Raw genomic sequence first — 18,413 nt, 5'->3', positions numbered from 1 at the left:
GAAGAACTAGCTCACTACAGCAGGATGGGTAGAACATTTCTGGGAATTCTCTGTCCTCGAACCAGACTGATTCTGGTTATCAAACAGCAAGCTCAAGGGTTCTACATTCTACCATTCCACTCACTAACTGTGCTTTTAAAAACTCCTATTGAATAATATTAACCCCTAAGTGAGTAAAAAAAGGTAAGTTATGGTAAACTTTTAGATTGTTTCTTTATTAAATAAATTATTAAAATAATAGATTGTCCAAACACTGAAACCTTTTTCATTTTCTACGTGAATAAGTTTATCTGGCATGTCATTCTCTTCAACATTTAAAGGAAGCTTAAGTGACCATTGACTGAGGAGTGTGAAGCCGAGTGGGGAGATTTCTAGGCAGCAAAACCAGATGTTATTCCGAGATAAGACAGCAGCTTAATTCAACGGTAGCTGCTTTGGTGAACCTGAGATCATTTAGAGGGAACCCCCTCCACTATTCAAAAGGAAGCCATTGATGGAATCATTTTAGGAGCAGAATTTAGCTCCTTTATTTGTCCCTTCTTGACTTTTTCTGCTTACCCGTTGGTGATAAAATGACTTATTTTGTGCTCACTGAAATATAATTATTTGAGAGAAATGAACTTTTCACAATAAAAATGTCATTTTTCCCCTTTCCATTTGGAATATAAGTTCAAGCCAAGAAACTTAAAGTAGTAACAGTTAGATTTAGCATTGAGAAAACTATGTTTAGGACAAATTTAGTTGGTTCCATAAAGAAATTCTCTCAAGACTATCTTATTTATTTATTTATTTTTGTCTGCTTTCCACAGAGGTTCGACTTGAGGGAGCATGACTTATTGTATGTTTTTTAAAACTATGTTCCATGGAACATAGATACATTTTGTGAACGATTTGCAACAGTGCTATGAACATCTGGGCAAATAACTTCAGGTTAAGAGATCTCTGTTATTAAAACCAGTTAAAATGTTACATCTTTATTTTATTACTGTATTATTTTTTTTACTCTATTGCTTCCCTTTGGTTTTACTACACACCTGGCTGTTTGCTTTGGGAGAATGCTAAGAATTTATTTAAATTGTTCATTGTGTTCTAGATTAAAAAAAAAAAACCAACAACAACCAAAAAACTATTCTCTGATGTTCTGAAATCTCCAGAAGTTTAAGAAACGTGCCTTAAGAAGCTCCACTATGTGCCACTCAGCCGGTACTTGTGGAAGGAGTTTAAGGACTTAACGTGGAGAAGACAGGTCTTTCTTACACATTTTTTACATTTTCAAGCTGATTTTGAAGGGTGGATCAACCTGCATGGTGACATTATGGGAAACATTCTCTTTCTCATGGGACAGAAAGAAAAGAGTCCAGAAGTAAGGCTCTGTAATCAAGTGGGAAGGGGAGATGAACAGGTGAATTCAGTTCCAGCACCGTCCATCCACAATGAAATGGAAGCTTGGTAGCAACCACAGTTGGTCAAAAAGACTGTTCTAGAAATACGGTCACTGCAGAGATACTCCTCAAAATGATCCCTTCGTTGAAAATAGATTAACATGATCAGAAAATATCCGTGAAAAAGAAAACAATATAAAAATTTACATTTTTTTTTTCTGAGAGAATAGAAGCAAGGCTCATGGATATGCCTAAGTTTAGAGATTACTACGAATGCTCAAAACAATGTTTGTTTCATGTCCTTAGAAAATTAAAAATGGTGCTTCGTATATAAAGTGTCCATCAGGTAAGCCACAGAAAGGGACGGCTGCTGATGGGCGGGTTATGGAATCAGTCCCTACATTTCAGCTGCGACACGCACTGGGTTCCTTTTCTTTTACATCAACGTCATTTCAGTTTTAACAGAAGGAAAGTCATAGATGCACAATACTGTAATCTGGAAGCTTATGTAAGGCAGCAAAAAGCATCACCCTAGATTGAACAGACTAAGTATAAGGTCCACTTTTGGCCACGCTGGCAACCAGTGAGAGCCCACAGCATTTTGCCACACACGATATAAAAGCAAAGATCCACAGCAAGGGAGGCAAGTGGGAAGTCAGCGACGTGGTGATGTGGGACTACATTATAGGAACACGCTACAACAGGAAACCCCCAGGGCCACGGGTTCAATTCCGGTCAAGTGAGTTAAGGCTACTATAGAACTGGCTGATGTGGAGAGTCCATTCCAATCGAGCAGTAAGAAATTGATTCACTCTTGAAGACACAAGGAAAGGTTTAGAGGAAAAGCAAGTTCTTGGAAAGAATGAAGCACACACATGCACGTTGTCTCTCAGGTGAGGAAACTGGAGAAAAATGAAAGGGGGACAAAAATAAGAGAGACCCAAGCAATCCAACTGCAAGGCAAGGCAGGTGTTTGCTTCCAGCTGACAGTATTGCCGTTAGTGGTACAGTGAGGTCTACGGAAGTGGTGGAGAGCCCAGAGGCTGCCCAGAAGAAAAGGGAAGAAAGAAGTGGTCACATGACAACACAGCATTGACAGCGCTTTTTCTTTTGGGTACCTGGGGCTGGCTCTGTGGCCAGGCTCTCTTCTTTCCCTTCTGGGGATGAGGGCTCTGTGGTATCCGAGATCGGCCTCCCGGACACAAGCTCGGCTGCATTCCCATCGATGGTGGACACGTCCGTCACGGTCTTCTCCCTCAATGACTTCTCATCGTCTTCATCAATGAGGACCAACTCCGCCTTGATGGTTTCGTCATAGCCTAGCACCTTCTTCGTCTCCTCTTCGTCTTCGATATTCTGGTAGCCCATGAAAATCATGGTGACTGGCTGATCCAAGTTGGCCTCGGGCCCTTCTGTGCTGGGGGCTGGGGGCTGCTGCCCTGGGGTCCCGGAAGAATGATCCTTCCTAGACTTATGTACCATTTCTAACTTGGCTTCCTTGCAGAGCATGGGTTCCTTCGGGTGGCCGAGGCTCCCGTCTGCGATCACAGTTCTTTCTGACACGTGCCCTCCTCTGAAGCTTGATTGTCCCGCCTTCTGAATAAGTGCTTCTACATCCTTTGAGCTTAACGTGTGCACTCCATTTTCTACCACAGTGCCTCCCGAGTGCACCTCATACACTACTTTGGTACCATCATCATAGACTTTGACTCCTCTCTGATGGACCCCCTCTGGGCCAATGGTGGATGCAGAGAGAATCTTGGTCTCTCCTGTTTGTTTGTCTTTCTCCACATTAATTTCCATGGCGTACACAGCTTGAATGAAAACAAGAGAAAGGAAGTGCATGTTACAACAAAAAAAGCCAGTGAATGGTTAATTGCCAAACAGACACAAAAAAAAGGGCTTTGTGCCCTTTCTAGTCTAACTGCCAAGCATCTTGAGTGTTAGAGTGAGTGCACAGTGTGGACAGAGGTGGTTATAAATGTGTTTGAACACAGCAGCTCACTGCACCGGGAAGCCAGACGTACAGAGTTGCCATATCTCACTGGCCCTTACACTTCTAAGAAAGATCTGCTAACGTAAGACCACAAGCGACCGTGTACATCCCGTGTAATTAATTCCTGGGAGGCTGGCACACATGCAAGTTTATTTTGATTGACAGCTTACCCGAGGCTTATAGACAATTTTAAAGGTCCTGGCTAAGAAGCATTGTAATTCCAAAATCTTAATTTTTTTTTTTAACTTTTTCACCAAGCAGTCTACTGTTGTTTTTTTTTGTTTTTGTTTTTGTTTTCTGCATCTCCTTTTACTGTGAATGGAGACTATGCAAAAGATTTTGCTGGTGGGGAATGGCTATCCTCCACTGTACTTTGAACTAGGCTGTCTACAGAACTGAAGCTACAAACCAGTCAGGTTATATGCTCTGAGACTACTTCAATCACTGAGCTGCATTTCTGAAACAAGGACTAGAAAAAGGACAAGATGGAGGTAGCAGCATCCCGTGGCGACTGGAATTGGAGGACAGTGATCACAGAAGGCCTCTTTCTTTGGCCATGCGCACAGCGCCAAATCCTCGTGATTCTGCCCCATACCATCTTTTTCCTCGGTCACCTTCTCTCTCTTCCACGGCCACTACTCAATCTAAGACACTATTTCCGCTTCCCTAGGTTACGGTAAGGGCTTCCTCCCAGCTCCCCCTGTCCACTCTAGCCCTCTCCAACTTATCCCAAATCTTGCCACCAATCTGGGCTTCCTAAGGACCTGCTCTCCCCTGTTCTGTAGTCTTGTGTGACCCTCCAACCTCTCCAATCTGTTACCTCTGAGGCTCCCTGCGAGGCACGCATTCTGGATGCTAGGGCACCAAGCGAGCATTGGTCTCAGGAAGCCCACTGGCCCCAGGCACGCTTTCCTTGGATGACCCATGGATTACCTCAAACTCTGCAACTTCAACACCGAACTTACCTTCTCTAAAAACTTCCCCCTAGTCTTCTTGGTTTTCAATACCAGTACCTCATTGTCTCTTGAGCGAGAAGCCTCAGAATCACACCTGATTTGTCCTTTTCTTCCTAATTTCATCCACAGCCAAACTGTTGTGAGCCACTAATTCCACTTCTGACCTCTCCCCTTGCGTCTCCTCACGACTCTTCTACCGCCACTGCCTCAGGCCAGGTCCCCTCTGCTCTCCGCACAACAGCTTTGCCCACTTCCACCTGCCGCTTCTCAGAGCAGGGGGCAAAGGTAGCCCAAGACTTGTTTTGAAAATACTATAAAAGGAAATGGGAGGGAGGGAGGAAGGAAGGAAAGAAGGAAAGAAAGAAGGACGGAAATTTAAGAAAGAGAAAAGGAAAAAAGAAAAAAAAAAGAATAGATGACAGAGACCATATGTGGTCCACAATGTCTAAAATGTTTACAATCAGGCCACTTATAGAAAAAGTCTGCTGGCTCCACTAGCCTGTGCTCCATCCAGCCCACAACACCTTCTGCACAAATGCTCTGTGGGTTCCTGCATCTATATAGGACAAATGCCAAACTGCTTAGTGTGGCATATAATTCCCTTGGGAATTTGTCTGCAACTTCTTTTCTAGCCTTGTCTCTCAGCCCCTCTCATCCTACGTATGCTCCAACCATAGCAAACTTTGCTCTATTCCCAGAACTCAGCATCCTTCCCTGCCTGGCCTGCCTTTCCCATGGGGGCATCTCGGGTTATGATTGCCTTTGAGTCCCTACCTCTTTCTGAATAACTACACGTTCCCCAAGGGTGTTAAGAAGATCCAAATGATCATTTCAACTGCTCTCCCCACCCAACTTTTTTAGCATAATCAAATAACACCATCCCACACCTAAACTTTTCCTGCTTTTAAGATTCCCTTCTCATGAACTGGCCTTCCTTTCAGAGTTTCTATCCATCCAAATAGGACCTATCCATCGATGCCCAGCCAGCTGCCTCCCCACTCTCAGAAGGTTTCTTTGGTCCTTCCATCTCCAAGTCTTCTCTCTCTTCTTAAGCTCTCTGAACACTTCCAAACCTCTCTGAAGTCACTTAACACTTTCCACTCAGGGGTATAATCATTTGTGGGAATCTTTTATTAGCTCCATGGGTTTTTAGGATCCCTAAAGGTGAGTTTTCTGCCTGACATCTTTCTACCATTCCCCTACCCCACCAGCACCTACCTTAGAGCCTTTTGTCTACACAGTACCTGATCTACAAATACCGGTGAAATAAATACCACTAATTGAAAAGTCTACTATCTAGTCACAAAGACTTTGTATAACATGACACCAATGAAAAGGTACACACAGTAATTAATGTTTGAACTGGTTAGAGAAACAGCCATGATACTATTTCATCTGTTGGGTAATAAGACACGGCCCGTTCACAGTTAACACTTAACTAAACAGATTGTGAAGCCAGATCCAATGCTTGATTTTCCTTATGTCCATTTTGAAAGCTTCCCTTATTCAGCACAAAGATCTTGAGTTTCCTTCAGTGACACAGTGAGAGGCCAACCGATATTTGTCATGGAAGTACATGGGCTCACACAAGGATGGTGACGTCAAGAGAAATATTTGTCTCGGTTATTTCCTGATTTCCCACCAAGTGTGTCACCAGAGAAACAGACTAGGCATTTAAAATTGTGTGTGGACTCCAAGGTTTGTTCTTTAAATATTACATTTACATCAAAAAGCACAGTTTGGGGGTTAAAATATTATGTCTTATCACTATTAAAACACTCATGGGACATATTTATAAATAAAGATGATGCTAATGATTGCCAGTTATAGGTACAATACCTAATTATCCCCCAAGCATCTAGTAATATGTGAATAAAATGACACACTGATCTGTCATCAATACAGAATATGGAACAAAACATGTCTATTTTTAGATCCATATGCGATCGGGTACAAATTATTAGCATGGGAATCTTTGGAGATGTCCTTCTTCTTCTGCCCACCAATGAGAACGCTGTCATTGTTGGTCCACTTTTCCTCTCTCCACCATCCTAACCCCCAACCCTCATTTTGTCTTTGCCTGTTTCCAGAATCAGGGACAAGACAGAAAGGAGGGTGAGGAGGAGTTCTATGCTAGAACACCTGAGTAGATGCATACAAAAAAGAGCTGAGAAGCAAGGAGTTCAGTAGGAGAGGGTGTAAAAGCTACATGGGATATGGAAAAAGAGGGTACATTTTTGTGGTGGTGGCGGAGATATGGGGAATAAAGAAAAGGACATGTGAGAAGTGCTTCTGGGTGGGGATATGAATTGGAGTCCTTGTAATATCCTTCAGGAAAAACAGGTAAAGAACAGAATTCCTTTTTTAATGTTGTATTTTTTGTTTGTTTGTTTGTTTTTGTTTCTGTGTGTGATTTTAAACCATATTTTGTTAAATGTGACATGGCTCTGGGACTGAACCACATGTGTCATGGTTTCATTAGGGTGACATATTAGTATTCGTATTTACATGTTGTACACTGTTCTTTCAATATTTCTAGAATATGGGAGTAGAACATCGTAAGACATTTTGCCAATAAGATAAGCCTAAATATGTTATGCCATAAAATACAACATCCATCCATACTTTCTCCCCCAGGTAAAACAAGGCTTCAGAGGAAACAGATTTTTAGCAGATTTTGTCAGGATCTGGCCACACATGATTTGTCTGCATCCATTCTCCTCTCTAGGAAGGGGTACTTAGGTGAACACTTCGAGAAGCTCTTGCTTAACACAAAAGCAGCATTTAGACTCCATGGATACACATACAAGAATGTTACCAGACATTCAGAAAGCCACACAGGAAGTGTGAACATTTATCTTAAATATTCTGTTTATAAATAAGCATTTTTATTTTGCTCCAGCTCTCAGCCAATAATATTTCAAATGTGAAGCAGGGTGAATGTGAACCAGTACAAAAACGAGACTTATATTTTGAATTCAACATTTTATTTTTGACGCACGCACACCATTAAAAATAAAACTCTCCTGCTTGTTCCTGCTGTCAAGTGGTGTTTACCAAAGGCCTCTCACTTAGGTCATGCTCTCGTGTCTAACCACAAAATATACTCCCTTCTCTTCCATTCTCTTCCCTCGAGCCTTCCCTTGCCACATGGGATACACTACAATCTGTGTAGAGATGAGGGGTCGGTGCTCAGCTTACTGAAAACAAGTCAGGAAGGGCTGCTTCTGAGGAGAGGGGGTTTTCTGGGGGAGCCCCTGGAAGAGATTTTGAGAGCTGCATGGACATATAGGAAAGTATGTGAAATTTCCTCCAGTGAGAAAGATTCTGGAGCCAGAGAAGAGAGAAAGGACATGGTCTGATGGAAGTCCCAATGACAGGATGACTGAAATCTGAAAGTATGTTTTTACAAAATGATATATTTAATTACTGATTTCCCAACATGACATACATGACAATAACGTTGGAATGGATAAAGCATTTTTGCTATGCTTTCCAAGAACCTAGATGGGGGAGTAGATGTTCATGACTGTCAAGGAAGAATAAAAACCATAGTGGTGAGTTTCTGCAACAGATACAAATGAATGATGCAACTGGAGCTTTGACGCCAGGCCTCTGGGTTTGGTTTACTAGGTCCTTGCTCCACCCTACCCTCTGGTAAATAAGGAGAACCTTAAAGAAACAGAGGCAGTCTAATTTGGATTGTTAATCCTAGGCTCTTGGTTCTGAAAACAGCCAGGTGTGGTTCAGAGGGGAAGCCCCTGTGATAGGTACTTGCCTAAAAACCAGGGTGGGAGCAGGAGGTGAACCTACTGGCACACTGCACAGCCCAGAGACGTGGGTCTGAGCCACAGAGAATGCTTGATTCCAATGCAAGCTTATGCCAATGGTTCTAGGTACTCTCGTGTTCCCTGTTCCCTTCAGCTTTGTTAAGGAGAAGGCAGCTGTACAGACACTAAGAAGCCTAGGGAAGAGGAAACAAGAGCATCTGACCCAAGGGAGGGGTGAGGCAACCAACCACATGATTCCATTTCAGAATCAAGCCAAGAGCAGACCAAACAAGACACTGTGTTCCATGAGGACAGAAAACTCAATCATGTTAGGTCCCTCGACTCTAGCTCCTAGCAGCTCACTTGCTCTGACTCACTGTGATCAGTGGGAGGAGGTATAAGGCTGAAGGTCCACATGTAAAATATAATATGACACAGCCCACTGTCATTAGACCCCCACAATATACTGAACACCCAGTAGCTGACATCACACCTGGAATGTGGAGGAGAAACAATGCACACATTTGGCTGAATAAGCTCACTTATTCAGTGAGCATATATACATACGGTCATTTCCCTTTGGGCACACGACTATGCATATACATATATGCTCATACCTTCTCTTGGGGATAGAAGTACAAACTTGGCTGCTGTGATGGAAAAAAAAAATGCAAGTGAGGAAATTAATTCAGAGTGGATCTTTCCTCTCATCCCAGCAGTTAGACAATCTCTACCTTCAAAAACCAGTCATCACAAGTTTCTTGGAATAATTGTTTTCCCAGGACACCTTAGTACTGACAGAAATAAGTCTGGAAAGATGTGACGTCATGGCTAAGAAGAGCACAAGCCAATTTCCCATATCTGATTTTGCTTCCACTTTCTTGGTCCAGAAGGACATTTTTCAGTCTGAGAGTGCCAAAGAATATTGCTAAGAGGGAAGTGAAGCCCAGATGAGTGGAGAAGCTCAGAAAATAATGAAGCACTGAGAGACATAAATGATCTCAGTGCTTTGGATCCAGGAGTCAGTTCCCTTATTAATAAATTTGTCTCAAGAATCTTAGACGCTGGGAAAGGTGCTACAAGCCAACACCTGGAGTTCTGATTTAAACAAAGAAGAAGGAAGGAATTACATAAACTATGTAGAAGTAGCTTGCCATCGTGGCTGGCTAAATTCTAAAGTTCATTTTCAAAGAGCAGAGACCACCAAGACCCAGGAAGGGTTCATCAGGCGGAAGGTATAGAGATGCATTTCATTCTCTTTTTGTTCAAGTTATTTAGGCAATTTAAGCAAAGCCAGAGATTAAGATCAATCTGGATCATCACAAAGTCCCTCACATTCCTGTGGACGAGACAGAAACATGTGCCTGGGCTGTCAAGACAGTTGCCAGAACTTGTTACTTATTAAATGAGCATGTCCCACAGGTGCCTATTTAGGGTTCTCAAGGGCCAGGAGACCCCAATAGTGTGTCACAGGCCTCTGACTTTGGTTCTAACTGGGCCATGTTTTCATCAATGAAATGAAGAAAAATAATGGAAACTTGTTTTCAGATCTCAGGTGATACTAAATTGAGAAGAAAAGCGAGGCTTTGAGGTGCTACAATCAATAGCTATAAAAATCCCAGCACTAGAGAAGAAGGGTTTTCTATTTTCAAAACTGTGAAAACCTTTATTCAGATGGAAATCTGAGGCAGAAATACAATATATAAACCCAAGGACAGAGGAGCTGCTGTGTCTGAAATGGGACAGAATACCTGAGCCCTGACTACCAAATCCCTTTATACCATTCCCCTCCCCACCTTTCACAGATGCTCCTCAGTGACCCCACGGGGCCCTGACACTTAAAGGGACAATCTATCAAGAAGAAATTCAACAGTCACATCAAATCTACAAAGGGCAGAAAGGTATATAGCTCATTCTTACTTTTGCCTTTTGAGAGTAAGAAATAAGGAATTTTGTAGTTTCTCCGAGCAGGTAAAGCAGTATGTGCACAATTAGAGAAAACCGCTACATGTTTCAGTGGAAATGATTCTGGAACAATGACTAGACTGGATCAAGGGAATGAGGCTGAGCAGAGGTTGAACCTGAAGCTGAGAGACCACGGCACCAGCAGAGTGAGTCACATGGTCTGCGGATTCTTGCTCTGTTCTCGGAGCGAGGGGTGTGGAGATCAGCCCACCCCAGAGTGCATGGGGCAGGTCTGTGCACTGCACGTCTGAAGGACAAGAGACAAAGTGGGGAGGGTTCAGTTGGGAGGGCCAAGGATAGCAGAGGGTATCTCAAAGCCATTTCATTAATTTTGGGACAGCCAAAGAGACTGGGTGCTGTGGGTGCTAAGGGGATGCAGATTGAGGATCTGGGAAAGACCAGAAATGATAGTCATTTTCAAATAGTTGAAGGGAAATCAATTCAAGGTTTGTTCCAAGTGGCTCCAGGGAGCAGGATAAGGACTGATGGGTGGAAGATGGAGGCAGACCTCCGAGGAAGGACTTCCCAATGGTCAGTACAATTAGACAGAGTGGGGCTCCTGGAGGGACACAAACTCCAATCACAGAGGTATATGACTGTGATCTGGGGATCCATTTGCAGGGCTGCTAAAGCCTCATGTTTGATTGCAACAGATGCTTCCTAATTCTAAAAGCAATGATGCTAAATAAATTCCCATTTATACAGAAGCCTAGACCTTCCAAACTCCAAACGACCAGAAGATTTGTCATAATGCTGAGTAACCACAAGTGACATTTATTAAAATGGGCCCAAGGAATGCCTGGGTGGCTCAGTTGGTTGAGCGTCTGACTCTTGATTTCATCTTGGGTCATGATCTCAGGGTCCTGGCATGGAGCCCTTCATCAGGCACCATGCTCAGCATGGAGTCTGCTTGTCCCTCTCCCTCTGCTCCTCTCCCCACCCCCTCTTTCAAATAAGCAAATACAATCTTTAAAAAAAAATTGAAAAATTTAAAAATAAAATTGTGCAAATTTCCAAAAGAATGTTCATAAAGCAAGATGGGTCATGTCTAGGGGAAAGGATTCTGGGAGCGAGTGCCATTATTTGGTACGCCAGCCATGCTCTGTTGGCCATAACTGATAATGAATCTGGACGCTCCATTCCGAAAAGAGTCTAGACAAAGGAGTTAGCCACAACAAATGCAATTCCTTCCATGATTCTGCATGTGTGTATTTCCACAGTTAGATACATCTATGCAAATGAGTTCTTTGGTAATAAACAGAAGTACACATACACTTATTTTTGAAGATCCTGATCACATAATTCCTTTCTGAAAATGCATTTGCCATCAGATCATTACTTTTCTGGAGCACCTTCAACTTGAAGGAGGCTAGGCTGCAATGGCACACGTATTCCCACATAGCCAGAGCTCCAATCACGTTAACGCTTTACTTACTCTTATATGTCACACTTGTTGACTATTGATGCTGGCCCAAACCCTTTCTAGACCCCTTAAAAGTGAGTCGTTACATTGTCCCTATCCTCTCCCGGAGCTGATCCATGGGTCGGTTGGTTGGATCATATCTCACGTCCTGTAAGGTCCAGGAACATGTTGTAGAGAGGGCCCAGGAAGCTGTTTACCCACGCTTATTGGGAACGATCAGCACCTGAGTCTCTAATACTGGCGGAAGGTAAGGTGTGTGACTGTTGAAGAGCTATCACTCTAGTTGACTTCAGAAGTGCTCTTGGAGCACGTGAGAGCTTGCGGCTTAAGCCTCTGATGATGATTTCTCGGCTACACACCTGCAGGCCCTAAGAACTGTTTTCTCGGTCCGGGGACACACAAACCTGGCCAGGGTCCGACCAGACAACACCAGTTCTAGAATTCTGTGAGCCAGCTGTAAAAGTGACATGCTAAGATGTTTCAGAGATACCTAGTAGCTACTGAATCAGTGCACACGTCGACCACATCATCACTTACTTGCCATTTTAGGGTACGTTTACATTAAAAGGAGGAGGGACTATTTGCTTCACAAAACATTCAGTTTGGCCTATATAAATGATTTCTTCTGGCTTAAAAGCCCATGATTATTTTGTTCCATGAAAAGTGTCATTATGTGATTTATTTTAGGCATAAACTTACCTAGATTATGTAAAACATAAATTGGATTTGAATTCACCTGCATTGTTCCTAACTGTGCCACCTTGGCCATTCATTTTTTTCATTTGAGCCCCTGGCCCCCAGTGCATTTCTGTGTGGATTGTAAAACGACTGGTTTAGAGACTGATTCTTCACGTCCATCCAGTTCTGATTTCTGAGGCACATTTGTATCAAATAGAGCAAAACACAGCTCTCTATAGACTTTATACTTATAAAGGTATGTTTTTTTTTTTAAATCCACCATTGTGAAAAACATTAGCAAGAAACATGTTCTTTAAATTGTTCGTCCCCTCCCCCAAATATACCACAGTAGCTCAGAAATAATTCCAGAAATGGGAAGACTTGGAATATATAATACACAAGCAGCTTGATTCCCAAGGGATTTGGCAACATACTCATACGCTTTGAAAGTAATTTTCCCCCAGCTTCCATCATAGCTCCTTGGCTCTTGTACATTTTCAGTATGGAAAATATAAACCCCCAGAGGAAGAGCACAGATTAACTTTGAGAATAAGGAGATATATAAAGACCATAAATGTGAGAGAGAGACCCCACTAAAGGTAGGGGGAAATGCCCTATGATTTTCTCAGTAGTCCCTTCTATTCCATCCTTAATTACTCATCAGGGCCTAGCACCTACACTCCGTGGCCACTGCAATTTCTATGTCTGAGGCTGGGCTGAGGACAGGGTCCACTATGGAAGGCTATCTGGGCATCCCTTGTTATTAAAGCTCAGAGAAATGCAGGCCCCGTGGCCAGTCCCAGCATCAAAACCAAATAGCTCCCCAGGACTTACCAGCTCCTCTGCTAGTCCCGTCCTGCCCAGGTGATGGTTTTGCTGTTCGTGAACAGAGCATTGGCAGGTCGGGGAGCTGGGAGGAAATGTAATTTACTGCATCTGGTAGCAGAGAACAGGGAATACAATTAGGCACAGTGTCGGGAGGCCCAGTGGGTTCATGCCGAAACAGCAGCTGGTCTGCCCTACATAATGGACTGCAGAGGCAGCCACCGAACCAGAGGATCAAGGTAAACAAAGACAAGCATTTGCCCAGTGACTGGTATTCAGCAGAGTAGCTGAGGTAGGACGGATCCTGGCCAGAGAGCTCAAGCCCCAGGACTGCTCTATGTATTAAAAGATCCATCAGAAAGCTCTAGATTCTAAGAGTACAAAGAGTTCGGGGAGGCGGGGAAGGGGATGGGCTAACGAGAGCCATTATGAGCTTGGTGGGATTGACCAAACACGGGACATCAAATTAGAAATATGCCTTCAACAGTACTGAAAAATAAACTCGGGGCTCATTCCTTAAACTGGAAATGTAGCGTCGGGTGCCTGATTCATCCAGAAGACCTTTTAAATAGACATTAAAAAAAAAAAAAAAGCTCCCCAAACTCTAGAATCTATCCCACAATTTTAATACTTCAAGGTGGTGGTTCAGCCAGAAAATCCTGAGATTCCAAATAACACCAGCCAGCGAAATCACCATTAGCCCAGTTGCAGGACATTGTGGCCGGGCAAAGCTGGGAGACCAGCTCCTCTTGGGAAAAGCACCTGACAAGCCCATTCAGGGAGGGGAGATCCTCCGGGCATGAACCTCAGCAGGTGTGTGAAAGTGTCAGAGGAGAGGAGGAAACCACGGGGGTGAGACAAAGAGAAGAATCTGTGTATCCCCCAGAGAGGATTGGGAAAGCGAAGGCAGGAACATTCTAGAATGCTATGTGATGTGATTCCTTCCTTGTGCCAGGACCACATTCCAGAATCCTGGAATGCCAATCCCTCCTAGACAATACATGGAGCGGCTTCCTGCCCGTCTCTACTGAATCTCCCCCAATCACCTCAGACTCAACATGTCCCAAAGCGAACTCTCATCTGTGCTCATCTGCCACCTGTCCTGTACTCCCTACTTCAGCTCGTTGGCGCCACAATTCACCCAGGATCCCGGACGGTGCCCTGAACACCCCCTCTTGACAACCAGGTCAGGCCCTAGCCTCCACCTCCTTCACAACTCTTACATCCGTCCCATCCTCTGTGTCCCCACTGATACCGCCTTAGTTCTGTCAGGTTTCTTTTTCCTTTTTTTTTTTTTTTTTTTAGATTTTATTTTATTTTATTTGACAGATAGAGATCACAAGTAGGCAGAGGCAGGCAGAGAGAGAGAGAGGAGGAAGCAGGCTCCCTGCCGAGCAGAGAGCCTGATGCGGGGCTCAATCCCAGGACCCTGGGATCATGACCTGAGCCGAAGGCAGAGGCTTTAATCCACCGAGGCGCCCCTCTTTTTCCTTTTTTAAATTCCATGCTGGAGAGGACCCAGACACTAGATTGGGATGCGGATTAGGATTAGCTTGGGTCTGCACCAACTAGACCATTTGCTGACTCACGTGTCAATGTCAACGATCCAGAATGTGCTGAGATTGGACAGTTATGTTTTTAGGAACACACTCTGTGTGTATGGGAGGTGGGGGGAGTTTCACTAAGGGAATGGATTTTTCCATATCAACCACTGGGAGAGAAGGAACAGGAAATCCAGAGTCGACAGGCAGGCCTCTGGCCATGGTGAGGTTCAAGTGACCATCTCTGTCTGGGGCCTTAGGTGTGCGGGAAGGTGGGCAGACATGATTGAGGGTCCTCTGCTGCAAGGAAGGAAATTGGGCCTTTGAGATGATGGGGAGGGACTGGGAGATATCCATGAGGCAGCCTGCGGGGACTCCCTGAAGATGGGGTTGTTTTCAGTCAAGGGTTCCGAGTGTGTCCACAGGTCTAACGTACATAATTCTCTTTTATTCCTGAATTCGGGTTACTCTCACTGTGGGAATCTGTGAGCAGAGTCCGGGCCCCAACCCATACAACACAGGACCAGAAGAGAGCAGAGGCCTGAGATGAGCTGCTCCTCAGGGTGTAGGGACAGACTGCTGACAGTGGCCCAGAAGACTTGAGAAGCGGTGTGGGGCCAGAGGAACAGTGCAGGGGACAAGAGGTGGCCAGAGCAGATCTGCAGAGCTTCTGAGTTTTCCCTGAGTGTTTCTAGAAATCTGTGGAATGCGAGCTCAGTAAATCTGACTTTCTGCTTCAAATGAGTTGAAGGTTCAAGCCATTAGGACCAGGGGAGGACTTCCAGACTGGTCCCCTGTGTGTCTATACATTCTGTGCTAAATAGAGTGTTTCTGGGGCATCTGATAATGAAAGTTCTAGCATCCAGAAACAAGAGGCACTTGCAGGCAGGGGCATCTACCTCAGAAAGAGCACAGGATTCCAGTGCTTCTGCCTCAGCCTCCCCCAGAAAGTAGTTCCCTGCCCAGAGTGGGTTGGGGTGGCAACCCCTTTGCCCAGAGGTCCCTGGCTACAAGCTTGAGGACTACAGCTCTTGGAAGGCTGGGACCACAGACTCCCGCTGAGATAAGGGAGTGGTGAGGATGGGGTTCCAGAAGGAGAACCAGGCAACCAGCCCCCTCAAGATAGCATGAAGTAGTCAAAGCAAATCTGTGCTACTGGGAGGCAGCCAACAGACCAACACCAGGAATAAGTTACAGGGCCTCCAGAGCCTCCTTGGGAAGAATTTCTTCATGCAGACTCAGTCAGTAACCTGCCCTCTTCCTGCCAAAGACAGGGTGGTCTATGGTCAGAGAAGGCAGAGAATGGTCACTGCCAAGGCAGACATGTCACATGAGTGCTCCTTGTTAGTCCCTGGGGCTGCTGAAATATTTACCGTGACTAGATCGGACACGCACAGCCAGAGTTGGAGAAACCAAAGGAACATTCCTCGGAACGCGTGATTTATGGGCACCTGAAAACACTGAGATTTCCCAGCAGCGCCTGTGAAGGGGTTGATATGGGGATGGCTTCCCGCCCCCGCAGACCGGGACGGGATGGAAACCCAAGAATGGTCTCAGACAGCGAGGGTGGAGACACGCCCAGGACACCATGCTCCTTTGCCAGTTCTGGCCAAAGGTTTCACCCCAGCTCCTCGGTGGGTGAAGAGCAGTTATCACAAGACATATGCTACATGGAAATTACAGTTACACAAGACATTCTGCCAATTTAAGGCGGTAAAAACAACCCGCCCAACTGATGAAGGCTCTGCCACATAACAGGAGTGTATGGGGGTGGGTAGCGCCTGGGTGGCTCAGTCATTAGGAATCTGCCTTCAGCTTGGGTCATGATCCTGTGGGCTTGGGATCGAGCCCCACATTGGGCTCCCTGCTCTGCGGGAGGCCTGCTTCTCCCTCTCCCACTCCCCCTGCTTGGGTCCCCTCTCTCGCTGTATCTCTCTCTGTCAAACAGAAAAATAAAAATCTTAAAAAAATAAAAAAGAATGTATGAGGGTGGGGAGAAAGTGAGCGGGGTCAGAATGTATATGGCCAGGGAATTCTACTCAAGATCGGAATATGTTGCTCTTGATGGCCAGGACGACCATGCAATCCAAAGCCATTGGAGACTTAGCAGTGCTGTCCCTTCACGTCCTCTGTCATGCATAGGGGGACGTGCACAGGGACCTGAAGCGGGGTCGCCAGCAGCTATCTCCTTGGCACCTCATTAAACTAGGGATGTTCTGCTGGTTATCTGTAGCGTCTTGCACAGTTATAATCCTAGTTGGCCTTGGATTCTGTAGTTAGCATTTCAGAAGTAGGGTATTTTTCTCAAGGCGCTATTATTCTATAATACTTTGGGGTTAGTTCTTAGTAACAACAGGTGGTTGATTCTGAGAGGGTCTTGGCCTTTGAAACCAAAGAATGGGAAATGAATCAGATATTCCAGGGTTCCTCAACTGGATTTGCTTCACTTTGTACTCTCAGACCACAGTGTGAGCTAAACATTGACCGCATTGTTGGAGCATGTGGTCCTTCCTTCAAACTTCTTTCTTTGCCAGTAGACGTGGTATGATGGAAAGGTCCACGCAGGCTGAGGTATAAGCAGAGATGGCAGGAGCCATAATCCAGGGTGACCAGTAAGACCACAGAAACCTTTCCCTGTTTCCTGGGATCCCTAAAATGTCTGCATCCTTGAGCCCGAGGTCACCTCTGTCAAAAAGTGACTGAGGACAGAGACATCAGAGCAATTTTCTCTGTAGGCTCTTTTTAGTCACGGTCAAGTTTCTTCCCACTTCCATGAGCTGCTGGATGAAGGGACGCCCATCATGGGAAGTGATGCAGGAGGAAATAAAAGAAGTTCAGGTTGTAAATGAAAGACACAGGGCTTATAACATGCCTTCTGTGTTGCTTGTTAACAAGTCATAGGCTATGTGGGTCTCCATGCCCCACAGAGCCCTCCCAGAGATGTGACATTCAGGCTCCTTCTTTTCCCTAATTATACAGAAAAGTCTAGGGAAGATTCTGGTTTGAGAAAGAAGAGGGGGAAAAAAAGAAGTAAAAGCATGAAAGGTCAGTGTGTACCCTTCCAGGATGTAGGTGTCTGAGGGCCAATGTCCCATGGCCCCACTCCAGCCTCACACTTACTGAATGATTGCTGATTATGTCCACTGCCTCAGGTCTTTCCTAGCACTAGGGAAGCCCACTGTGCCTCCCAGGCTGCCATCCCTTAGGCCCCAAAGACACGGGACCACCTCTTCACTCCATGTTCTATTCCCAAAGCACAGAACAAGACCCCTGATTTGGCCACACCCTAGAGAAGGCTTTAGAATGTCATAGGTCCTCCCCCTGGAGTCCCTACTAGTTTGGTCCTGATTTGTCCCTGCCCTCATGTGCTGGGAACATGAAGTTTATTTTACTACTTTCCCCAAGATCCCTGGGGCCCAAAAATCCAGATTTCCTCCTTTTTTATTTGCTGGAAACCAACTTCTCCCACCAAATAAAATAAAATAAAATAATACTTTTTTCTGGCTAAAGTCAAAATTATCCTCAGTGCAAATATTTTTGCTAATCCAGAAAATTACAAGACCCATCTCTGCATTTATAAGTCTTTGCTCTTATATTTACAAATGACATTGGGAAAATACTGATGCCAACCTTTATCCTGGTTCCTGATCTTCTTCATAGTTTAGAGGTTGACCTTATAAGAATCAGGAGAGCAGACGGCATCTGATCTTTCTGACAAGTCCCAGCCTTTCAAAGCAAGTCTAGTTGAAGGCCGTAGTGAAAGTGGAAATGGAGTGGTTTTCATGAGTTTGTAGCTTAAGTGAGGGAAGCAAGGTGAAGGACGAGAAACACACAACCTCAAGTTCATCCCCTAACCCCAAGTTCATCCCCCACCACC

At 44.8% G+C, this 18,413-nt stretch overlaps 1 protein-coding gene across 1 annotated transcript in view; it reads right to left on the bottom strand.

The window, feature by feature from the left end:
- Window positions 1-792: 792 nt before the first annotated feature.
- Window positions 793-18,413, bottom strand: part of LOC111146265 (paralemmin 2) — a 136,194-nt gene continuing 118,573 nt past the window's right edge. Inside the window, exons 6-7 of the mRNA XM_022501740.1 lie at window positions 13,005-13,106; window positions 793-3,196 (exon numbers count right to left, since the gene is read on the bottom strand). Coding sequence (XP_022357448.1) covers window positions 2,457-3,196; window positions 13,005-13,106 — 842 coding nt within the window. The 3' untranslated portion in view covers window positions 793-2,456. The remainder of the gene's footprint in view (window positions 3,197-13,004; window positions 13,107-18,413) is intronic.

The sequence above is a fragment of the Enhydra lutris genome, unplaced genomic scaffold (genome assembly GCF_002288905.1).
Source record: "Enhydra lutris kenyoni isolate GAN:26980312 unplaced genomic scaffold, ASM228890v2 scaffoldscaffold13, whole genome shotgun sequence".
NCBI lineage: Eukaryota > Metazoa > Chordata > Mammalia > Carnivora > Mustelidae > Enhydra > Enhydra lutris.
The sequence above is the reverse complement of the archived record's forward strand: the minus strand, read 5'-3'. Positions and strand labels throughout refer to the sequence as shown.